Here is a 25,582-nt window from a genome sequence, read left to right on the forward strand (position 1 = left end):
CTGTTATTCTGGTAGAAACACAATATCTGGGTTTGGATTTTTCTCAGAGGAATTTCCCGAGATTCTCAGAGGCTCCATCAGACAGGACCACGAAGGACGCTTTTATGAGGACTTCTATAGGTGAGAGAGTCGAAGAGACACACACTGAGACGGAGAAACATTTTAGTCTCACCGGGGAGAACCTGTCCTATTCACACCCTCTATATTCAAGCTCTATTGCTCCTTTTGGTTTTGAATGATATGGCTTATTATCTGAAGCTTTCAGATCACTATATGTAAAGAATGTTCTTGTTTTAAAAAAATATATATATTTTTAAAACATTTAATTTCTAGGCGTTGACTGAATGATAACAAAAACATGAAAAGCTTGGGCACAACAGCGTTTTCTCTCTTTAGATGCAGATTTTAAGCATATTTGGAAAATTAAGCTTCTGGCATAGAGGTTTACCTTGGTTTATCTGAGAAACAGCTGTTTGTATCATGAAACAAATGAAAAGAACAGTAAAGAGATTTGAATCTGAATAACTATCATGATTTGTTCTTGTAGCTCAACAAAATATCACACTGGATCACAGTGCAACTTTGTTGGTTCTTCTGTAATCAGGGTCGTGGCCCAGAATGAGAGACGAGATGAGTGGACGTCTTTACTGATCACCATCAAGAAGCTCTTCATCCAGTATCCTGTCCTGGTGCGAATGAAAGAAGCAGGTAACACGTGTGTCAAATGCTGACTAAGAGGTAAAACTTTAAATACAGTTTTCTCCCAAACAAATCGTTCCCTTCATAATCTTTCGCTCAGATGGTTTTCCTGTGGGATACAACTCCACTGCTGCTCAAGGAAACTACCTGGAGGCCATTAATCTGTCTTTTAATGGTGAGTTCCTTTAACACACAATCGTTTGTATTTTTGTTGAACATGTTCTTCAAAATGGTAAAAAACAAACAAACATTAAACTCACTCTGATAGAAAGGAAAAACTTTCCTGTGCAGGACGAAATCTGTAGCCAGTAAGGCTGTATGTACCACACGCATATAGTTTCAGATCATATCTCTTAGATGTCATATCTTTGTGGTCCTGAGATACTTTAAACACTTTCACAGAAAAAGAAAAGTTATTTCAATTTTACATTAAAATATATTTTTGATCAATATTTGGCAGGATATATAAATTAATAATAATAAACTCATAGACCAAAGGAGCCAGAATCATTTTAGTTCAGAGGACACATACAGCTCTTAATTATCTAACATACTGACTTTTGAATACTTAAAACAAACGTTATTAGTATTATTTTATTTAGAAAAAAGGGAAATGTTAAAAAAAAAAAAAAGAAAATCCTACAGTGGTCTCATATTTTTCATTTGAATTTTTTTAGTTGGATGAATATTTATTTTTTTATTAAATTTTTTTTACTTGGGAAGGGAATTCTTCTCATGGTCTGGATTTGACTTTCTTGCGGGCCATTTTGGCTCACAAGCCATACGTTTGGCACCGCTTCCACGGTCAACGGGAAATGACAGTATTAAGTCTGATGTAAAAAACATATTGTACAATCTGTCTCATTTGAGGCGTCACTTTGTGACTGACTGCGGCGTTGTCCCAGTCCCGGGCATGAGAACTGCAGTGTCTCAGTTTCTACATAGGATTCTGCTTGTGGAAAAAAAAATCAAAAAGAATGACTTTCAACAAACAAATTTGGTGTCTTTTTTTTTATTTTTATCAGTGTTTGACAAGCACTTCATCAACCGTAATTTTGACCGCACCGGTCAGATGTCGGTGGTCATCACACCCGGGGTCGGAGTGTTTGAAGTAGATCGTCTGCTCATGATTCTGACCAAGCAGCGTATGATTGATAACGGTGAGTGTGAGCACACAAACGCAGAGTCAGAGTTTTTTTTTTTTTTTTTAAACGGCTTTGAATAATTGTATTATCTACTCCTAGTCGATGAAACAAGGCAGACTGAAGCTTGTGTTGTGGAAATTACCGCGACACTTTTAATATCTGTTTTTAGAGAATAGCTGATTCATACTTATACAAATAGAAGTTGGTAAAACATACTGTTTGTTAACATATAATAAGACATACTACACTTTTCTATACACCCAGGCTCAGTCATTCACTTTTTAATAGATGAAATATACAGCGAGTAAAAGAAGTATTGAACACGTCATCATTATTCTCATTAACTATATTTCTAGAGGCGCTATTGACATTAGATTTTCATCACATGTTGGTCACTCATGCAATCCACTCAAGCAAAGAAGACAAACCAGTTACTGAAATGTATTTAATAGTTGGTACAAAAGCTTTTGTTGCTAATGAGAGTTTCCAGATGCCTCCTGTGCACAGGAACTAGAGGCCTCTCTTTGAGTTAGGCTCATTTTTTTCACACAAATCTTCTCAGAACTCGAGTCTTTAGTTCTTGCTATTGCTTTTCCAGTGTGTCAGTGTCAGGCGATATGCTGCGCTGCTTTAGAAGAGAGTTTTCTTTCCCTTGTATTTGGGATCATTGTCATTTTACCATTCCTCTTTCCTTAATTCTATTGTTTGTCATTACCATATGATGAAAAACTTAGTTTAGTGCGGATCTTTCCTCCAAATGTGGTATTTTATTCTGGTTTATTCCAAAGAGCAGTTTATTCATTCATTCATTCATTCACTATTGTAGCCATTTAGCATTTTTAAACATAAACGTAAGCCAGCATTGTTGGTTGTAAAACTGAAAAAGTCTGTCCAACTTGAACTTTATTTGGATTTGTTCACTATTGGACTTTTGGAGAGTCACCGTCTGCCTACCTGCAGTCCGTAGCTGAAAGGAGATAAGATGATGGGATGTGACACAGTTTTCTTTATTTACAAACTATTGAACCATTCTTTAATTTAACTCTCGCATTCTTTTACATTTTAACAATAAGATGAGATTCACTTTAAGATTAAGGTGTTAGTTGAAGAGGGTATTTGTTTCTTTTTTTTTTTTAGGTATTGGTGTAGACTTGGTGTGTATGGGGGAACAGCCATTGCACGCAGTCCCATTATTCAAGGTAAGACATGGACAGTGTTATTCTATGTGTACACATTCGTTTGTATGCTCGGCATTTATCACAGCCTCCGTAAATTCCTCTGTAGCTGCACAACAAGGCAACTTCTGGAGACTCTCGTCTGGGAGACGACTACAACCTGCCTCACTGGATCAACCACAGGCAAGAGACCCAACAGAGTGGAGCAATGATCAAAAATGAATTGAAACCAGTTTCTTGGACAGTGTTGCTGCTATTTAGCGGGAGCAGTTCTCACAACGACAATGTAGAGAGTTTAGTGATATAGGATTAGACAAACACTGTGTACTATTGGGTCCGAAAAGAGAGCGAGCACTGTGTACTTGGCAGCACCAATACAACATCAAATACTCAATATTAACACATCTTCAACTGTTATTGTGCAGGCCTAATTCAAACTGCTCATATGTCAAGCTATTGCAATACTTTTCTCATTCTTTCCTTCCACAGTTTCTACACCTCCACGAGCCAAAACGCCTGCAGCTCCTTCACCCCTCGAATCAAACTGGCTGGTCATAAGGTACAATCTTTATGTTTGCAGCACTGACGCTTTACTTAAAAAAAAAAAAAAAGTCTGCCTTTCAGCATCTCATTAAAATGTCAATTATTTCCAGCTTCATGCAGAAAAATTCAAGTGCAGCAAAGACCAGTGTAAGTTTTTATAATCTTTCGTATCCTTTCATTTACGCTTTGAAGCAACAGAAATTGACCTCATGACCTCTTTCAGCTCTCTGCTCGTCAAAGGACTCGGACAACAGCTTGCCCATACAGGTGGACTACAACGCTTTTGACGCTCAGGTGTTTCGGCTCCCAGGTCCTTCGCGCATCCAGAGGACCTCCAACTTAAGGTATCTGATCACTTCGAACTCCAATAACAACACTTGGAGCAAATTCAATAGATTAGCTTGTTTGTTTTTTAGGGTTGGTCGAGACAAAGAGTCGAGTGGAAGGAAGAGCTGGGGCTCGGTGGATGTCAGCACAGGCATGGGCATGTCTCCTGTTCGCTTCGGAGGTCCCGAGGAACAGCCGAGTGTGGCCTCCGATGACAGTCTGAGTCAAGAATCGAACATGCTGCTCATCCCTCGCATCCCTCTTGCTCAGTATGAAGTCAGCAGCTCTTTGGGATACACGAGCACCAGAGGTAAGTGGTCCAGGACTCCAGGAAGATGGGAGTTTATTATTATTATTGCTGTAAACAAACAGTTGTAGTACGGCAAAACGTATTAACGGTATTATAGAAGTGTGAACTTGTAATGTTGTATCCCAGAGGACAGGGACAGACCAATGGTAACTGTCTGCAGCCAGAGGTTGCTTGTATGAGGCCACGCAGTCAGCATAACACACTGTGATACCATGAGACAGGACGCACTCAGTGGCAGTTTTATAAAATGTCAGCGGCAGTGTGCTATTTAAATTGTGAGTATCTTCAGAAAATGCAGACAGTGCTCTGCCTTTTTAGCCATTGTGCAGGTGTTGTGCCCTCCAGGTGAGATCAGACTGACTTAATGCCTTCATAGTTCCTGTAAATTGGTGTTGATTCACCTTCTGTCTTTTAAAATCCAGAATCATTTCCTTGGTTTTGCTTCTGTTCAGTGAGATTCTATTGTGAAGTACTTTGAGCTGCAATTTATAAATAAAAGATGCAATAAAAAAATAAAGTTGTATCACTCTCATTTTTGTTGTCACTCACAGTATATCACTATGTATTGATGAGTGTGCTGATAATAAAGACTTTATTAATATAGAATTGTAATATCAGCAGTTAAATATTAAGAGCGGAAGCATCAACAGACATGAGTGACATGCAGAAATTAATCACAATAATGCATCACAAGTAAAAACAACAAGATTGCAAGAAATAAATCTAAGAATTAAAACCACAATAAAATAGAATACAAGGGAAACGTGAACTAAGACACATCAAATGTTAAATTTAGGCACAAAAGAAAACCGTTTTTTATGTTTTTGATGCTAATGTATGTGTTATATGTTATTCCAGGTCCCACTTCACACTTCAGTCGTCTCATTTGCAAACTTAATATACAAAATAAAATGTTTAAAATCACGTCTTTGAAAGGGATGAAGGAAATACTCCTGGTTGACTTGTGAAATCTTCAACTTCTCCGCCCGTCTCTTTTTGTCTCATTCTCTCATTGTGTCGTTCAGAGTTATTAGAGAAGATGATGGACTCTCAGAGGGACTCCAGTGCACCGGGCAGGTTCACAGTGGGAAGTGCCGAGTCCACCCTGCACATCCGTCCAGGAGGCTACACCCCCCAGAGAGCTCTCATAAACCCCTTCACCCCGTCCCGAATGCCCGTGAAGCTCACCTCCAACCGCAGGCGCTGGATGCACACGTTCCCTGTCGGTGAGTGAGACACTGTCTCATCAAAACATTTATTCGCATGGTCTCGAATACATGCAGACAAGTTGATATCTCTGTCTGTTTATATCTCAAGAATAGAAACCTTTATCAGGACCTCGTAATATCACAGATTTCCAGTTTATCACTGAATAAAATGCTCATTTCGCTGCGTTTTCTGGTTTTGAAGATGATTTTTTGTCGATTATTTACTCTGTATTATCGATATCAGGCTGCTGGCACGAGGAACATACATTGGAGTGTCTGATCATCAGAAGAAACATAGAAAGTCTGAACACAATTTGAGAAATAATGATTCCTTTAAGAACAACAAGCCGTAAGTCGGTAACGCCAAAGTCAAGAAAAAAAGTCAATGAACAGCAGAAGCAACAAACGGCTTCTCCTCTGAAACGCTGCTAATGGGAACAACAGATGCACATAGCCTCAAAATATAGATAAAGATGAACCTGGCACAGTTCGAAGACACATCCTTAAATGTTAATTCATTTCAAGATTGCAAAACTCCACATTATCATATATCGCATGTCAACTAATATTTGTGCAGCCTTCTTTCTGATTTCTCTTATTTAGTTCTGCCTAACACTGAATCAGGCGTAACAAACACACAATATTAGTCGAACTCACACAAAAATACTCGATTGAATATATACGTGTTATTTTATGATTCTTTTGGCAGCTGAATTTATCTCTCCACCGATCATAGCTGGCGCTCGATGAGAAGGCGTGTCAGTCGTCATAAAACTCTTGCGTACAGTCGTACATTTTGAGCTGCTCTACAGCTTTACCTTTTTCCATGAAACTGCCATTGTGAGTGTTTTTCCTCTGATCCTCAGGCCCCTCGGGTGAAGCCATTCAGATCCATCACCAGACGAGACAGAATATGGCCGAGCTACAAGGAAGCCAGCAGAGAGATCATGCCTACACCTCTGCAGAGCTGCTGGAGCTGGCCTATCATGAAGCCACTGGAAGGTTTGACACACCCACCTTTGGAGAGCAAATGTCTTGTTCCTTCGGTCAGTGGAACGCTTTCTATTTTTCTCTCTAAGGCAACCAACCTCATGGCAAGTTGGAGAGAATAGTTTTCACTATGGTATGGCGATAGAAGAGTGCACCGGAAGTCCAGGAAGCAACAACGCTGGTGGTGGTATGTGTGCACATGAACACATTTGATGTTTCTAACCAGCTTAAGTAACTGCAGTACAGCATGGGTATTGAAAGTAGTACAAAGGCAACCAAAGGAAAAACTGTCCACAGTTTGTATATTTGTCAAGTTGTGTTATGCTTATATTAAAATGGTATTGCAGTACATTGTAGAAAGAAAAAAAAAAAAGATAATTTCATGATATACTGCCATTAAAGAATCAAAAAGTTAATTTCTTCAACTTCTACTTCATTGATATATTCACATATTTGTATTTCACACTTTCAAAAGCTAAATCACAGTCCAGTTTTATTCCATAACTCAAAACACAAGATCGTCTGTTTAAAACAAACCCGAAAAAACTTTTTCATTTGGATCAATGTAAATGGCGCAGCCCCAAACAACACGGTGTATAAAATGTCTTTAAAAAGAAAAGAAAATCTGAGTTCCGACTTTGTCTAATTTATTGTGCCATATAAGTAATGACATGTTAAATTTTGACAAAAAGGATAGGGTCATAATAATTCCCATGCGCAGGTAAAAGTTGCTGCTCCTTTTTCCAAAATCTGCTGTCAAATTGACTTCACTCAATCACCATTTATTCCAGGTGGGGTTCCGTGTAGTTATATAATTCATTAAATATGTTATTGATACGCAGTTTTCATCAAGCTATAATGTGGCCTACCTGTAGGGGTTAAAGACGTGATACAGGTGAACCGTTTCAAGCATTTAGCAAGAACTATTCAAAAGCAATGCTTTGTAAAAACCAACATCTTTGAGGAAGACCTCCCTTTGTAAACCTTCCTGTTATCAGAAACCAAAGATTATATAAACCTTAAATGAATTACACTCTCGCTGCCTTTCAGCTGTGTCATAATTTCACACAGATCGACCCTCCTGGAAACTATTATCTCTCTGTTGGTTTTAATGACTCAGGCTTACTGTTCACAATTCCATAATTTGATATTGAAAAGTATTAGTAGTAACAGTTGTGAAGATGCTGCTGTCCCAGTCTCCCTACATATTTAGATTGGCCTTTCGTTTTGTCAGTTTTAACATTGAAAATAGTCTTTTACCATTTTACCATCATGTAGGATTTAAAAGATTCTCACTTTATTGCATTTTCATTTTGATAAACATTTTACATCTTCTATGGAATTTGCAGACAGATCACAACACTGAATCTCAGTGTTTGAGTTATGTGATTGGCAGATGCATTTTGTGAATAGAATTATCATTAGTCACATCTTGAATAAAGTGTTGTAATGACTAGGTGACTGTGCTGCTTTGTACAGGATCTCTGACCAACTGTGGCTCCTCATTTCACGATTCATCGACCAACGGTGCGGATCCAAGTGAGTCCATCTCGACTTCATGAGAACAAAAGCAGCATTTGGTGACAGATGAGAGATCAAGGCCAAATCTCATGATGATTGTTATGCCAAACTGATTGAGGCAATAGATGTTCTTTGAGGTCTTTGGCACCTTTATGGCTTAATCGGCTTTGGCGATCCGGAGGATCCGGATACAAAAAACGTCTTCCAGGTCTTATGGTTTAGGGTCACCTTCTTCTCCTCCCTCTTTTCATCCTCCTCTCTTCCTGTCAAACCTTTCTCTATCTTTCTGAGGAACTCTTTCTGATAGTTTATATTTTTATGATCATCGCAGGGGCAACTTTCTGTAATTATTGTGCTTCCTCTATCTGTTTGCTCATTATGCCTACAGCAAGTGTAATTCTCCTGGCCTTGAAAAAAAAATCTGCATGTTTTTATTCCAGAGTTGCTCATGGATCTGTACTTTTGCATGGTTGAACTGTATCTGCTTCAAAGTATTCAGTTAATTTCCACTTGACCACTTTTTTGTGCACAGGATAATTGTTTTCACTGTTTTGTGAGTCATTGTGGTAACTGTCATTGAATCTAAATCTGCATGCGTAATTGCTGCTCTGCAACTACAGGCACCTCCTCAGGAATCACCAGCAGCACCCGCAACTAAACTAGTAAAAGTAACGCTTTTCTTGTTTTTGTTTTTTTTTTTCCCTTCTTTTCTCTTCTTACTTCTGTCTTGTTGTGTACTTTTCCCATCTTCATCTCCATTCATTCCTCCTCACTCCTCTGTGCTTCTCCGTCCCTCTTCCTCCTCCCCACTCCGGGTACACACATTTATCTGTGCTGTGGGAATTTGGATGTGTGTGCGTGTGTGAAGCCCTGCTGCTGTCTGCACCCCCGACAGTGCCCGGTTTCTGCTGTACAGTCGGGGTGGATTGGAAATCCCTGACTACACCGGCCTGCCTCCCTCTCACCACTGATTACTTTCCGGACCGGCAGACACTGCAGAACGACTACACTGAGGGCTGCTATGACCTGCTGCCGCACAGCGACCTGGAGAGGTAGAGGGCCTCTAGAAAGTTCTCACTCTAGGCTCAAACTTGAATTGAAAACAAATGTATCTGTTAGAGCAACAAGCAACTTTATTTAATTTGACTGCTTTCAGTAGATTAACTGTAATTTTCTTTAGGTTTCTGCCATTGACAGCTGCTCAGGCATCCAGCTTTCCTTGTTCATGTTTGGTATTTACGTGATCAAAGGCTTGAATTGCTTCAGTGTGAATTGTTACATATTTTGCACAAAATCGCGCTCTTATCCACACTTCCGTCCCACAGTCTTGTTTGTTTTTTTTAACTGAAACTCTCCATCCACTGAGACAAGAAACGCATATCCATCCGTTTTAAATTGCTTGATTTACACACACATTTATGGGGAAAACTTGCTGTACACTTGGACTCTCGCATTTGCAGGTCGAGATCTATCTGTATAGGATTTGCACGTTCTTCCTCTGAATTTCCTGTGTGTTCTTTAGCTTCCTATCAGGCGAACTATTGCAGCACCGATGATACTTTTGGACGACAGGACGCTTTTCTTCTTCACTTCCGTCGGTCTTAATCGAGCTCAGACTCCAAAATACAAGCTCCACTGTTGTTGTTTTTTCCAAGACGTTAACAAATTTCTATGAAAATAAGCAGTTATTTTCAGTTCCTTGTGCTTTGTTTTACCTTAAAACCAACAATATGCATTTCAAACAACTTTTTGAACAAATCACGATAGAGTCGTTTCACATCCTCAGACGAGAAGATGACGCCGCGGTGATGAGCGCCTCTCAAGTGTTTGAGGAGTTTATCTGTCAGAGATTGATGCAGGGCTACCAGATCATTGTCCAGCCCAATAACATCAAACCACAGCCCGCTGTGACGACACCACTTGGAAGCAGTCCCCTTTACTCCAGAGGTGAGTTACTTTTTCACCCCTCACTGATCTACATTTTATTCTGAAAATTTTTGCTTAAAGTACCTTTTAATCGAACAGGGAACCTTCCGATTGGGAGACAACACCTCTACCACCCGAGCCACAGCCGCCCCACACCTAAAAGAGTCATTTATTTCCACTTTGAACCACAACTAATAATAATTGTGTAATTTTGTAATATTTACTAAAACTGTTAAAGTTATTAAATTAAGAATTGTTAACAAGTTAGCCATTTTAGCACTTTTATATTTTAAAACCTTTTCAATTGTTTTGTCTTTTTTATTGTTAACATAGTTTTATCTCTTTTAATTGCCGTCGCCATTTGTGCAGATTAGCACTTTTATTATAATGTCTGAGTTGTTCATTTCTCTGCAGACATTCAGCCGAAACTGCATCTTTCACTTTAAAAGCAAATGAGGGTTTCCACATTGAAAAAGAGAGAAGCCCTCTGTTCGTATACATTGTAAGTGAAAATAAACCCTTCTGAAGGAAAACACTCAACATTTATCCCCTGCAGTGAGATTGAGGAAGATCTTACGGGGGAACCACTACAGAGTTGCTGAAGAGCCACGTGTGGCGGGTTGTATGTTGATTCCAAGTCTCAGCAGACTCTTTGATATTATACATCCTGTGGGTTTTTTTTCTTCCTTGTATGTTCAGGCCTTGTGGCTTTGCGTCGAGCAGAGGAGGAGGAGACGGTTTACTGGCTCAGCATGGGCCGGACCTTCCATAAAGTCTGCCTCAAGGACAAGATCATCACCGTTACTCGCTACCTGCCCAAGTGAGCACACCTGACCATGTCACACACACACACACACACACACACACACACACACACACACACACACACACACACACACACACACACACACACACACACACACACACAGAGAGAGCGATGATGAGAATCACCACCAAATATCCTGTTGTCTTTGCGGCAGTTTCTCTTTGAGAGTTGACCTTCTGAACTTAAAATGAAAACGAAGGCCGTTGATCTGCTTGTTGTAACTGCATTGATCAGGATAACACACACGCCTCTCAATCTTCTTAGTTATTTCTGGTCCCTTTAAAAGGTTTATATCAAATATGTGATCGTTCCTAAACCTGATTGATATGTAAACAGCCTCACATTACAGTGGTAATGCTGCCCTGAAGACACATTTGTGTTCAGTCAAAATCTAACATATAGTGCCAGTGTCTAAATATTTGTAAACCCGATTTTATAGCAACATCATCAGCCCAATATTGGGAGGTTTAATTGTGTGTGTTTGTGCTTCAGGTACCCGTACGAGTCGGCTCAGATCCAGTACAGCTACAGCCTGTGTCCTCCACACTCTGATGCTCAGTTTGTTTCTTGCTGGGTGGAGTTTGGACATGAGAGACTGGAGGAGTATAAGTGGAATTACCTGGATCAATACATCTGCTCCGCAGGCTCCGAGGACTTCAGGTGCACATGTAGTCATGCCCTCAGAGGAAATAAATATATATATTTATTTATTTTTTTCAGTGTTTACAGCTGGATCCTTCGTGTTGAATGAAATAGCAGTGGTCCCTCCAACACCACCATAAATTGTCCCGCTCTGAATCCAGTGAAGACGATGTCTATAAAGCTCTTTTTGATTTGAATCTTATTCTTTTTTTTTTTTTATCTCTGCTTCAGCTCCACAAACACTTTTCATAGTTTTACCCCACAAATGAAAATACTAAAGCTTTTCTGGATTGAGCAAATTCTGTGTTTTAAAGTTAAATTGTATTTCTAGCTGTCTTGATTTTTGTATGTCTCATAGTAATGCATTATTTTTGCTTAATTTTAGAATAACACATTTTTTGTGCTTGGTCCAATACTAACATTTATCACAAAATGCACACATGTAAATCAGGTCATTAAATTGTATCTATTGATTCATTTTCCTTCTGCAATTTGATATAACATTTGTACATGAAGCCCAGCCTGAAACTGATTATCAAATTATTATTTAGCATTTTATACCCCCCTATAAAATGCCATGGTTTGATCATAATGTCATTATATTTACTAATGGACACTGCACAAAAAAAGTTCTAGGTTTCCTCAGGTTAGTAAGTATAAGTGACGACAACATGAGTTCATTAGCATTGTTGTTTTTGGTGCAAAGTCAAATATCTCTCTTTTATGAGTTGTCTTTTTTTCTCGAACAAATAAAGAAGCTTGACATCACAGGGTTAAAAAAAAACCAAATGACTGGGTGAAAGTTTAAAGCTTAAGCTTGCAAATGAAGCATGGACTTCAGAAAATTCATGAAATAGTTGTTGAATGGGTGTGATTGACTTTTACTCACTTGGAAAAGCAACTTGGGAAATCTTGGCTGATATAACTTTTAAAAGTAATATAACCTTTTGTAACATGTAACAAGTGCAGATTAAGTGGATCTCCATGTTCTTCCTGTGCTTTCCCAGCTTGATCGACTCCCTAAAGTTCTGGAGGACGCGCTTCCTCCTGCTGCCAGCTGGAGGGGCTCGGCGAGTTGCAGACATGGAGGGGCACTGGGACGTGTATGGCGAGGGACCCTGCGCCGGGATGGGTGGAAACGGCGAGTGGAACTTGCTGGATGGCTTCATCCGATTCCTGGAGGGCCTCAACCGCATTCGGCGACGCCACCGCTCTGACAGGATCATTCGGGTGGGACTGTTTTCACTCTTTCCCGCCCATATTTGAGAAAAACCAAGACCTGCATCAATGCATGAAAGCATATTTGGCCCACTTGAAGATTGTAGAGGGACAACAAAGAAAAGGTTGGATCTGAGAAGTTCTATTTGCCAAATCTGTGCTCGTTTTGACTTTTATGATGGCAACATAATTCAACAAAGATCATAGACACAACCACTGTTGTTGCAGCTCTTGAACTAAGGAAATGAACTGTATTCATCGGAAGTAAGACAGATTTAAAACTAAACGTTTTCTGCTTGCTTGATAAATAACAGCAGGTCTGGACTGGAAGTTATGTTCGTTTAGAATCCAGAATTTCTTTACTTCTAAGCTGCCCTACTGTAATACTTGCAGAATTTGATTTGATATAGCTTTTGATGGCGGTATATCTTGCTCTCAGCCAGTTGTTCTCTGACTTTTTACAGTGTGCGTACCACTTGAGAACAAGATGAGCTCTAAATACCACTATGACCAACCTGAACGTACAACGATGGAGGCTAAAGGCTCATTCATGCTCTACGTACACATAAAGACACATACATGCACGACTCCAATGTGTTGGAATTAACATCTGGCGTTTAATCGACCACATTCATATCAACATACTGGTCCATTTGGCTGAAAGCACATTTTAAAACATGGTTAAAGCTTATGTGCTTTGTCATTTAGCAGAAGGGCACACCAATGAAAGGGCTGCAGGTCACCAGTCCTATCCTTCCATATCCAACTGAGCCTGTAGGACCACCGCAAGGAAAGAAAGGCACCTCAGCTTTAACGGCCCTGCTGGAGATGGAGCAGAACCAGAAGTGAGTTTTCCTTCATCACTCCATCCACATGCTTTTTGCATGCCTGTTGTCAGGCTTCACTGCCGTCTCTCCACACGCCATCAGGACACTAGAGGATCAGCAGCAATCGAAGCCCTCAGCAGCGGTCAGCGACGCCCCGAGTGTCGTCACAGCTTCCACATATGTAGACAGTCCCCGCAAGGTGAGGGCATTTTTCCTTTTTGTCTTTTTACAGGTGTTTGTGGAAACATTGCTGGCTCAAACTTTTCTTTGCTGGTGCTTCAGTGTGCTGCGTTTCTCTTGTTTTTCTCCTTCCACCTGCATTTCCTCCATGCTTCGGATTTGTTCCTGCTGCTGGGCTTTGGGTGTTTCATCCTGGCTTCCTCCTGTATGCTGACAGGACACTGCCTTTATTTTGGATTTTATACGTAGCCCTCGCTCCTCCTACGTCTATCACTGTCAGGTCAGTAATGGGGTCTGTTTGCTTTGCTGTGTGTTATGTGCACTGAAAATGAACAAAATTTAAGCCCTTTTTGATGAGTTTGAATCTGATGTCAGTGACTCTTAATGTTTGGACATCTGTTCTTTCAAGAATGTTTTAGAGGAGTTTAATTGGTTGGGTGATTCTAGCTGCTCAGGTGACTCTCTGCAATTTGCCCCACTTATCATTGCTGTGACAGTTCTAAAATTACAGCCATTTGACTTCAGATCTATGGAACTGTGTTGTTAAAATACATGTGTATTTCTCCCTGGAAAATGCAATATTTAATGGACGAATTCTCTTGGATCACTTGTTATGTTGTGCCAGTTACAACACTTTACATATTTATCCCCAGAAGCCCCTTAGGTCTTCCTAACCCTGACACTGGAAAAGTATTGTGTCTCAAATTCGGCTTTTAACATCCATTCCTTTGAATTTGCTGTGCTTTGGGAGACTAAATATAATGTAAATGTTCTTGTGTTGGAGCATTCTTCGGGCATTTAGTGTTTTTGAAACTCATGAAAAGTCAATTACACTATTACCCGTCTTGTCACTCTAATGCGAGTACAGATTAGTAACAATGGCTCATACATTATTATATTACCTCCTGCTTGGAAGTGCATTCAAGTGAGCATAATGGGCTATTTAAACAACACAAACTGAAGCACACATACAGTGCTTTCGAACCACTGCCCTTCTCGCACAATGCATTTGCTTGGCCATCTGAGCCGTGAAGACAGCTTAGTGTTTCTGATAAATAACATCAGAGGAAAATAAAACTTAAATTGGTGCTCAAATACCCGTGCCAGCCACCTTATTAGGTCTGCTATGCGACAATTCTGACTTTTTGAGATGGCCTTAATTCACTTCTGCTATGTTACGTCACATTTGGTGTCATTTTTGTCCTCATTCTGAGATGCACTGTATCCATTTGGTTTGTTACATCCTATTCTGCTTTTATTTTTTATTTTCAGTTTATTCACTGCCAGTCATTGTATTTGATTGTCTCTTGAATTGAAAAAGCCACAGAGCACTCCAGCCCTGCCATCCTATCTTCTGTAGCCTTTACTATATGTCCCCTGCTCCCCACTCAGAGCAGGCTTTCTGTGGAGTCTTTCATATTGGCCGTAATTATTTTTGACTAAATCATATTCACAACTGCCTGCCTCTGCACCGTGCTGATCAATACATATGTCTTTAGTACTGTCATCCTTTTCAGTCGTCACTATTTTGACAAAATTATTTACAAGCTTTGTTTTCAATGCTTACTTTGCAAATCGATTTTACTTTCAGCAGCTTTTATTTTCTAAAAGCAGGTCTTAATTGGTTTCCCTTGCGATTTACATTTTTGCTGCCTCCTCTCACGTGAAATCAAAGAAAATCTTTGAACTCTGAATAAATGAACTTCAGGGTTATTGCTCTGCTCAGTTGATTTAGTGTTCATGAAATTAACAGGTTAAACAATCAGTGAAAGATATCCTGTAAGTTTTTTTCTCCCTGTTGATTAGTGTTGTCAAAACTCCTTGTATTCCAGTATAATTGTTTGTATGTATTAGGTTTAGCTCAGTTAACACTGAATGACCAATTTATGCAGAAAACTAGGAGATTCAAAGAACTTCCCCCCTTTTTTTATTTTTTTTGCTACTGCATTTCTATTGCTGTAGCTGCCATCTGACGCCGCTGAGGCTGCTGAAAAAGGAAACCAGCCTGGAGTGACGCCTGGACCACCAGCACAGCCTGCAGGAGACACCACACCCAGCACCACAGACACGAGGTGACCGTTAGCATTATGCAACCACCCCACAGATACACTGTCCAGCAGATTTTGATGAAATAAAGTTCACCACTAAGCACTTAAAAATCCATATTTCTCAGTGTTGCCTCTGCTGTAACATGAATGTGTTTATTGTTTTTGGCAAAGTAGTAATTTTTGTCCATGATCGACAATTTGTTCACAGTGGGCAGTCTGCAGGGCTCTACCTGTCTTCTTCCTCCACACTGTCTGAGATCCTCGAGGCAATAAAGCATCCTGCGTAAGATTTTCTGTGTGTGTGAGTGTGAGTGTAGGTGTGACTAAGAGTGAGAGAGAATTATTTGTTGGGCAGATGTGTTTACTAACACAGTTTTGGGAGTCGAAGTCAGATTTTCCACATGATCCTGAATAAATAATACCAAATTAGGCACGCACTCAAACAGATCCCACATTTGGTTTGCTCATCTTTTGTGGGTGGCCAACTGAGGATAAAAGTCACTATTTGAAAGAGGGGAAAATGAGTAAAGTTTTGTCTCATTTTGTCTTAAAAAGTTGAGGTAAACTTTCAAAAAAAAATTCAACTTTCCATCTCACTTTTAGCAAAGACACTAGTAACTATGTTGGATGTGTTTGGACTACACATGCACAAATGTCATTCCCTAAAATCACTGATAGAGCTTTGTGACCCAGGTAAGTAGTGAAGCTCCATACCAGAGATAACAACGAGATCCCCAGATTGACGCACTGACAACACAATGAAGGAATGTCAGGCCCTGCGTCAGTCACACTTTTACTACTGCCCACAATAGACACGCAGGCTTAATTACGGCTTAAAACCGACATCAGTGTCCCCCAACTTATTGCCACGTCGAGTTACGATGTTGCAGCTTGTTCAAAGCTTCACCACATCATCGATACTTCCAAAGAACTGGGAGGTTTCTGTTCCAGCCCAACCCTAGAGAAATTTCTATGAGTCATGTAGTCGGTGAGAAGTTCACTGAGAACCTCAGGAACTTGTCCCTACATGTACGTATCTAAAACCACCCTTGTCTTTCCAAACAAAAACTTAGTGCGAGGCACCTCATATAATCAAACTATGAGCCCCCGATGTCAGACCACACATTTAAGAAAACAAACAAAAGTGGACTGACTCAAAGACAAATTGAAGTGTCGCATAGGTACAATGACACAGAGACAGCCCTTTTGTGTAGCGCTATATGATTTAAAGGTACAATCCAACTCTCTTTGAAGACGACCAGGAGACTCACTTCCTGGTGGGTCATCTCGAGGGACAAGACAGTCCACGCAAATCTAGAATCATCACACAATCTACTTCTAAGTGCATTTTCTTCTTGTAGCATTATGTTTGTGCTCTTGTAATTTACAGGACCGGTGTACAGCTGCTCCCAGAGCAGAAAGGCCTGCCCTTTAACTGCTTTATCAGCGCAGAAGTTGTTCATTGGCTGGTTAACAATGTGGATGGTGTGACCACACATGTGATGGCTGTGGAAATTATGCAGGTAGGAGTCAATTGTGCTTTAACTTGCTGAGCTCTCAGAAGGATGAGGATTTTAATATATGGTGGGGAATTATTGTAATTTTAAAGGAGACATATCATGCTTTTAAATCCTTCCTTTTTACATATAAATCATACAGTTGTGGTCTATACAACGCGAAACTGCAATGCTTGGGTCTGAATTCCTCATTATTATAGCTCCACAGGCCCCTTTTCAACCCCTTTTCTGATGCGCTTCTGAGAGCAACTCGTTTTGGGGCGGTCTCTTCAAATGCAAATGAGACACTTCATACCCCTCCTCCTCTCCAGGTTGCAGAGGTGACACTCGGTTCAACTCCACCCTGTTCGGCCATCTTTGTAGTTTGATAGAACAGATACAATTATCTAGCGGCGCAGAAACTTTATATTCACACATTATTTACAAAATGTCAACAACGGAAGATTTGTCCATCCAGCCATACATGTTGGAGCCAGAGTCGGACCCGGCGGAGCGAGATGAAAATGACGATGATGCACCTGAAGAACAACGTCTTCATATGGATGTAACGCAATGGTGTGTTACTATATTTACACTAACTTCTCCATCCATGCCCACTACTACAATACTGCCTGTATTACAACGACTATTTAACACAGAAGTTACATTATAATCTAAAACGAGCACACAGCGCTAACATATGAAGACGGTGCAACTGCTAATGCTAACAAAACAATGACAGGGACGTCTTATCATCACACTTTTTAGCGTTATATACAGCTTACCGAAGTGCTCTGTTCGTCGTCTCCATAGATAGAAGGAACTGACCGCTCAATCAGACCAAGTCTTTCGGCAAATCCTTCTTTATACTGGCGGAGGTTGCTGAAGCAGTCGTCCTTAAAGTGATTCGCGCACACAAAAATGACATTACCCACAGATGTGGGTACATTTCTGTGAAAAATAAAACTCAACCAGGCACTTGGAAAAGGTTCTGATGCTGGGAGACGGTGTAACGAAGCTTGTGAGTTACTACATCCAACAACCGAACATTTCGACTTATCCTCTCGTAACTTCGGTTGGACTACAAAATCGCAGCGAGAAACAAAAATGGCGGATTGCTCGAAATGTCGATGTCCTAATTTGGCAGTTCCGCTGAGAATACTGTGACGTCATTGTTCAAAAAACGTAATAGAGAATAGAAAAATCGAAACCGATCGCAAAATATGACCAAAACAGAATATAAAGATATCAACGGAGCACCTGAAGAGACTACTTTGAACTTTTCTGTACTTCTAAACACTCTAAATATACAACAAAATGCATTTAAGGGCTAAAAAAGTGGATTTAGCATGATATGTCCCCTTTAACATATAGTGGCAACAGAAAGTATGCGAGCACCCTGGAAATGTCTGTTTTGTGAATGTGGCCCAACTGAATCTTAAACCAAGGTTGTCAAACAGAGTGTAGGTCAGGAGTCGCATCCAGTCCAGTCTGACCTCAGTGGGACTGAACTAGCAAAATGAGACACTTGAGAGCCGAGCCGGTGCATCGGTTATGATTTATTGAAAGCTATATACTATTTTGAATAAGTTGCATCAGCATCATAGCCACACTGTTGGGGTGAATTTGTGAAAATGTGCAAGCGTGAAGCGTGCAAGATGCTGCAATTTCACTGTATCTCGTACCAAGGTGTAGCATTAGAGATGGCATATTATTGAAATTACACCTATTTGATGTTTTAACTTGTGTAAATATAGCTTAAATTCTATGTAAACTATGTCTATGTAGACATCTTTGTACTAAAACAAATCAAAACATGGGATTTTGACTGATGCTACCATTTTAATGGCTCTGTCTCTCTCAAGATCAAATTGGCGTAGTATGTTTTCACTGAACTAAAATTAGTCTGACACCGCTGCTGTACTGTTACTCATAAATCCCAAAATTCTGTTTGTATAGAAAATGCTCGATGAAGGTTTGGTGGCCCATGCTTCAGGAGATGCCATGCGCTCCTTCGTTTACGGTTTCTACTTCTACAGAATCATGGGAGAGAAAGATGGTAAATGAGTGCTTTATCCCATATATATCTTCTAACATGTTTATTTGATATGATTTTACAGTGCAAGTTCATAGAAAGTGTGTTGATATTCTCACAATCGTCCCCAGGCCTGAACTCTCAGCCCCCCACCCCAGTAGCTGGTGGCTGGTCGACTGCCGCCGTGGAGGACTTTGCCCTGTTTCAGAGGAAATGGTTTGAGGTAGCCTTCTTGCTGGAGGAGCGGCGACCCTGCGACCTACCGGCCTTCCTCCTGCCCTGGCTTCCCAGCCGGCCGGCTTCCTACGCGAGCAGGCACAGCTCCTTCAGCCGCAGCTTTGGAGGACGCAGCCAGGCCGCGGCGCTGCTAGGTACGCCCAGTCCGATCCTTCCACACCGAAAAACTGCTTTGCCCCATCGAGCAGTCAATCTCAAAGCATGACTGCTTGACTATCTGATAAAACTTATAAATACTCCACATATAAAGAAATCTTATATTTGCACCATGAAGGCACTTGTGTGTCCAGAACTTTCAAATTTGGTGTTGGCATGACTTCTTTTAAGTTGTCGTTCAGCTGAGCTCCTTCAGTTCAGCCCTCAAACGGCCCCGGATGCTCTCATTGGTTGAGATGCGGCATGAAGTTAGTTTTTCAAACGGCTGTTTTTCAAAATGTGACTTTCATGTTTTATTTGGTGCTTTCATGATCACAGACAACAGATATCACGACAACTTTATCTTTTGATTGTCATACAATCCGCTGGTAAAAGTGCAAAAACAAATCTTACAACTGCTCTAAGGTGGGACAGCAGGTCGTCTTTCAATCAATGAGTTGTAGGTTTGAATCCCTAACTCCCCCTGTCCATATGTCAAAGTGTCCTTGAGCAAGATGCTGAACCCCAAATCACTCCTGATGAGCACATTACATGACCGTTGTCGTGTGTGTGTGTGTGTGTGTGTCTGTCTGTCTGTCTGTCTGTCTGTCTGTCTGTCTGTCTGTCTGTCTCTCTGTCTGTCTGTCTGTCTGTCTGTCTGTCTGTCTAATTATTATTAACCTCCATAAGGAGGAATGGAGCGATGTCAGCTGCTGTCATACTATAACCACCACTCACTCTCTCCAGCTATCAAGGCCAGCTGTCTAAACATGACCGTCACAACATTACTGTGTTTTATTGTTCATTTACTGCGGTGTAACAGGTTTGCCTTTTAACATTAAAGGTATAATCCTTTAACCCAATGTCATGGGCCATTAAGCGACTTCACTGTAACGCTGTCTTTCTCCGTTCATGTAACTTTCTGTTTGGTGGGAAGAAGGTGAACGTGTCCTTGGCATTTTGAGCTAACTGGCACGTCGTCCAGCTTCTGGCTGAAAAGCCACATTAACTTGCCAGCTGGCTCCTCCTGTATCAGGGTGTCGGGTCGCCACTGTCGCATGTGCACACACACATGTGAACGAGGGAGAGACGGGGGCACATGAGGAGGGAGACAGAGTAGCTTGGAATGTATTATTTTGATTGTGAGAGTGATTTTGAAATGTTTTGGTTTTTATAAATGATTATTATTCTTCATGTACCACTAGAGAACGCTATCAAAGTTTGATAATCAAACAGACATGATACTTTAACATGATTGTAGATTCGAATAGGAGAGTGCTTAAAGCTCTGTAAGCTGATTACCATAAACACCACCAGAATATTTGAATACAATCCATTTGATATTAAGGTTTGGCAAAGAGCGAGCATTGTTTCTAATAGTTTTTATGTTTTTCGTTTAACTTCACAATTCAAATCGGTATCAATGAAGAAGGCTACAATTTTTCTCTGCACATCAACTTCCTCTCATCTATTTGCTTCCCTCCATCCAACTATCGCCCAGCTGCTACAGTCCCAGAGCAGAAGACGGTCACGCTGGACGTGGACGTCAACAACCGCAGCAACCGAACTGAATGGTGCAGCTGTTATTACCATGGAAACTTCTCTCTTAACACTGCCTTCGAAATCAAGCTGCACTGGATGGCCGTCACTGCTGCAGTGCTCTTTGAGATGGTAAGAGGCCGATCCTCCGGCATTTCTGTATGCAAATCTGTAGGGCTTCACTAAAAATGTTCGTGTGTAATCACATTGTTCTCTTTCCTGGGCAATAATGTTGAGTTTGTTATAGCAGAACAAGAAACAAGTTGGTAATTAGGAATGGTCTTGTTTCCAAGGTCTAACGTTCAGTTCCTGGTGTTACGCAGAGTTTTGTCAGGCAAACAATTAACAGTGACTTTGTGATCATATTGGAGGAATCAGAAATAACCTTCGGATGTAAGATGCTGTTGTTAACAAGCTGTTCACAAAATTTGCGATGCCAGAAAACCAGTATTTTAGAAAAACTTAACAGCTGATGAAACTGATTAAACCATCTGTTTTTAAATAAAATGTACATTATGTCCTCATAAGAAAAAGTTTTCCAAATATGAGCTGTTTCTGTTTACGACGACGACGGCGCATGACACTGCCAAAACAGACCAGGCTAAAAACCAACTGTGGATGTTTGCGGTTTTCATTTCACATTTAATACACCAAACGGCCGGCATTCGTTCTGTTTCTGTGCGGCAGGTTCAAGCGTGGCACAGGAAAGCGGCGTCCTGCGGCTTCCTGCTGGTTCCCGTCCTGGAGGTCCCGTTCGCTCTGACGTCTTCACTGTACAGCGATCCGCTCAGAGCGCAGCTCTTCATCCCGCTCAACACACACTGTCTGCTGAAAAACAGCAGCGACAACCTGTTTGAAGGTGCACCTACCTGCTGTGTGTGTGTGTGTGTGTGTGAGTGAGTGTGTGTGAGTGTGTGTCTGTGCCACAGGCTCCTAAGTATTTCAATGTCATCAAACAGGTTTTGAACCGGAGACACACTGGGACAGGATGCAACTCTTTCAGGAGGCCATCCTCTACAGGTGATCTTTAACAACCACCTCCTGCGCACTGGCCAAATCCCTCATTATGCCTAATTTATAATCTCGTTCTGAGGGTCATTACTGACCTGAGATGAAACAAGATTTGAAGGAAGGAAGTTAATTATAAAAAAACAAAAAAAAACTAATCTGTGTCAGTGTTAGTAACTCAGGTTTTTCCCGCAATAACATTTTTTTAGCAGCTCAAAACATTAACTTTAGAACTATACCACTTTTAAACTTATGCTGTATAATAATTTTTTGCTGAATTTATATTCATGTTGCATTTCTGAAATTTAAAAACAACATTTTCTATTTAGCAGTTTTAGCCAATTTTGTAATTGTTATCTGTTTTCATATTACAGCTATTTTAGTCATTTCAGTGATGGTTGTTTTCGATTCTTTTTTTTTTGCCACATTAACTTTAATTGTTTAGTCGTTGTAGCTGTTATAGGCATTTTAGGTCTTTTTGCAATTCTGGCTGTTTTAGATGTTTCAGTCATTTTAACAGTTTTTAACTTATTTATTTATTATTTTATTTGAATTCGTTCATTCAACTCTTTTAGATGTTTTAGCCTTTATTTTCACTCATTAGCGATACGAGAGGCACGGTTTAAAACTTGACGTCTATCAGATGAAGTGAAAGCCAAGCGGGCTGGTGACGCGTATTTTAGTTGAGAGTGTCACACTGTCCACGCAAGATAAGAGTCAATATATTTCGCTGTGCAACTATAGATGAACGAGCCAAAATGTTTATTTAGACGCACTTTATGAAAGCTGCAGAGCCACACGTGGCTCCAGTGCAATGGAGCTAAAGCGATGACTCAGTCCCTTTACTCTACAACGAAAAGGTGAGTGATGAAGGTGTCTTTAGTCAGTGAAAAAGTTTCTTTTTTTAACCATTGAAAGAGTTCAGAGATGCTGAATTTGATGAGATGTTGAGATTTTATAACTAGTTTATAACTTTTCAGATTTAACCGTTTTGTTCTTGCTTAAAAATGTGACTGACTGTGTCGATTTACTTCACCCTTAAAATCCTTCCTCTTGCAACAGTAATTGTAACAGTAATTTCATGGATGAATAATTCAACGTCGTAATCTGTTGTTGTTCTCGCCTTGTCACTCTTCCAGGTTTGGTTTTGTGCACGACAAGTTTTCTGCCTCCACTTTCAGTTTCCCATCTGAGAACAAGCCCCAGTACATCCATGTCACAGGTTTGTGCTCTATCGACATAAAAAGTAAGAAAATCACACAGACCTTCACCGTGTCCGCTGACTTTCCTTTCTATCAGGCACCGTGTTCGCACAGCTGCCGTACTCGAAGAGGAAGTACTCGAGCGGACAGCAACGTCGTCGCAGGAACTCCACCACCTCCAACAGCCAGGGCGCGTTCGGCTGCGAGGACCGGGTGGGCTACTATTGGGCCTACAACACAATGCTCACCAAGGCGTGGAGGAGCGGCGTGCTGGGCGACGAGCGGCTGGCCGACCGCCTCCTCAAAGACTTCACTGACTTCTGCTCCAACAAGGACAGCCGGCTGCTCAACTTCTGGGACAATTGTCAGGAGAAAATGAACGCCAGCGCCCCTTGACGAGATGAAAACTGCAGAAACAGAACGGATCTAAGCTTGAATTTGTCTAGCAAACATTATTTATGCTTATTTTTAAAAATTAATCTGCCACACTGTTGCACACTTATGTAAATTAATTGTTGTTGCTGTATGGTTTTTAGCCTGAGCTGCAGTTTATATTTAAAAAAAAACAAAAAAAACTATGACAGCAATTTCATTATTAAAGCTTTAGAATAATAAAGGAAAATGTTTCATTTTATTAATTATTCAATTATTTAAATAAAATAATCAAAAGTTTGAGACAATTTACGCTTCAATTTGATATATGAAAAAAATTTATGTTTTTCACAGTGAAGCAAGTGAGGCTGAGATTCTTTCACGGATTTACAAATGTATGAATCCAATAGAAACTTAAATTAACCATGAACTTACCAGCTTACACACTGCTTCATATCTCTTATCAGATTTCTACACAGAAATAAGGAAGTTCAGCAGATGAAGAAGAATGTTCAATTTGAGTCGGCAAAAAAAACGTTTTTGTGTTCATAATGTCCCATTTCCATTAACAAATACAGGAAACAAGGAAATTATCCTAAAGATTAAAAAGTTTGGACCACCACAATTTCTACACAGGTAAGTGGGGAACCACCATTTTTTTTTTTTCCAAGGGTAAGGTGAATAATGTACATTTAATAATTTTACAAAAAGGGCTTTTTCAATTGACAAGAAATTGGTGAACATCTTAAAGCTGTTCTGCAACAATAGAGGTCAATCAAGCCTTTCAGGTTAGTGCCAATAATTCCTACAATTGTTCCAACTTCTCTGGATTATTTACAACCCGCCTCTGTCTGCATAAAAGCAGTGTTACTGCACGCACTACCAAACCCTCGTGAGCATCGGTTGAACAGCATCACAGCAGAAAGTGGCATGTTGCGATCACAGTGAAAGACACACACCGTCATAACCTTTAAAATGTGGGTCTTTCCTACACAGAAATTACAAAGAAATTCAAGGTGTCGGTGATTAAAGTTTACTTCACCATCAAAAGACATTCAAACAGACAGGAACTGGTCTGGCAGACCCAAAGCCACAGCAGAAGACACGTTTCTGAGAGGTAACAGCTTGTGTGATGGGCAGTTCACAGGACTACAGCTTCAAGCACCAAGTCTCAGCTTCATCTGTGAAGACAAGACTTGGAGCTGCAGGTTTGACTGGACGAGCTGCAGCACGACAGAAATCGCTAAGGCGTCACAACAAGACAAAGAGGCTTGCCAGGGCCATGGAAGACCACCATTGGCCTACTGATGACTGGAAGAAAGTATTATGGGCTGATTCATCCTGATTATCACCACGCAGTGATATCAACTGTTAAATACGGAGAAGGAAGTGTGGAGGTCTGGGGCTGTTTTTTCCCCTGAACCAAAATGGCTCCCACAGCATTCTGCAGCACCTTGCAATACAAGTTGGGATGTGCCTAGTTGGTCAGAGGTTCATCCCACAGCAGGATAATGACGCAGAACTGCATTGGGGGGGGGGGAGAACAACATGGTAAAACATTTTATTAAAAGAAGAAAAGCAACAGCGGGGCAAGAATGAAAATGTGATTTCAATATTTTATAAATACTAGAAATACATCAGTTTCTGAGGGCAGTGATAATTATGTTTAAAGTGTCTAGAATTATTATATTGATGAAAAAAGGTGAGAAGGCAAACGATGCGGAGTCAATTTGTAGACTCATCCCAGTTTGTATGAGATTGTATGGTCTGAGGTGAGGGCCAGATTCTGGATGTCTCATCTCACAGGTTTTCTTCTCTGGGAGGGGAGTGACATTTGTTTTGGGGGAATTGTGGGAGGGGTTAACAGGTTTGTCAAATGCATGAAAAAAATTCACAGCTTGAGTTAAGGGTTGTCGGATCCAAAATTTAAATGTGCCCAACTCAAGAAAAAATGGTAAAATTCTCAGATGCAT

The 25,582-nt window shown here is 40.5% G+C and overlaps 1 protein-coding gene across 1 annotated transcript in view; it reads left to right on the forward strand.

Moving 5' to 3' along the window:
• Positions 1-23,871, forward strand: part of depdc5 (DEP domain containing 5, GATOR1 subcomplex subunit) — a 30,605-nt gene extending 6,734 nt beyond the window's left edge. The window contains exons 13-44 of the mRNA XM_080460118.1: positions 48-120; positions 605-708; positions 800-874; positions 1,725-1,859; positions 2,982-3,043; positions 3,129-3,202; positions 3,509-3,578; positions 3,673-3,709; positions 3,786-3,906; positions 3,979-4,199; positions 5,225-5,425; positions 6,274-6,409; positions 6,487-6,584; positions 7,877-7,936; positions 8,787-8,970; positions 9,705-9,865; positions 10,544-10,664; positions 11,163-11,330; positions 12,320-12,542; positions 13,239-13,375; positions 13,460-13,556; positions 13,755-13,817; positions 15,500-15,609; positions 15,794-15,868; positions 16,976-17,108; positions 19,041-19,140; positions 19,248-19,487; positions 20,990-21,159; positions 21,715-21,886; positions 21,987-22,047; positions 23,175-23,257; positions 23,335-23,871. Of these exons, the coding sequence (XP_080316244.1) occupies positions 48-120; positions 605-708; positions 800-874; positions 1,725-1,859; positions 2,982-3,043; positions 3,129-3,202; positions 3,509-3,578; positions 3,673-3,709; positions 3,786-3,906; positions 3,979-4,199; positions 5,225-5,425; positions 6,274-6,409; positions 6,487-6,584; positions 7,877-7,936; positions 8,787-8,970; positions 9,705-9,865; positions 10,544-10,664; positions 11,163-11,330; positions 12,320-12,542; positions 13,239-13,375; positions 13,460-13,556; positions 13,755-13,817; positions 15,500-15,609; positions 15,794-15,868; positions 16,976-17,108; positions 19,041-19,140; positions 19,248-19,487; positions 20,990-21,159; positions 21,715-21,886; positions 21,987-22,047; positions 23,175-23,257; positions 23,335-23,633 (4,064 nt within the window). The 3' untranslated portion in view covers positions 23,634-23,871. The remainder of the gene's footprint in view (positions 1-47; positions 121-604; positions 709-799; positions 875-1,724; positions 1,860-2,981; positions 3,044-3,128; positions 3,203-3,508; positions 3,579-3,672; positions 3,710-3,785; positions 3,907-3,978; positions 4,200-5,224; positions 5,426-6,273; positions 6,410-6,486; positions 6,585-7,876; positions 7,937-8,786; positions 8,971-9,704; positions 9,866-10,543; positions 10,665-11,162; positions 11,331-12,319; positions 12,543-13,238; positions 13,376-13,459; positions 13,557-13,754; positions 13,818-15,499; positions 15,610-15,793; positions 15,869-16,975; positions 17,109-19,040; positions 19,141-19,247; positions 19,488-20,989; positions 21,160-21,714; positions 21,887-21,986; positions 22,048-23,174; positions 23,258-23,334) is intronic.
• Positions 23,872-25,582: the final 1,711 nt, after the last annotated feature.

The sequence above is a fragment of the Lipophrys pholis genome (assembly GCF_963383615.2).
Source record: "Lipophrys pholis genome assembly, chromosome: 1".
NCBI classification, from domain to species: Eukaryota; Metazoa; Chordata; class Actinopteri; order Blenniiformes; family Blenniidae; genus Lipophrys; species Lipophrys pholis.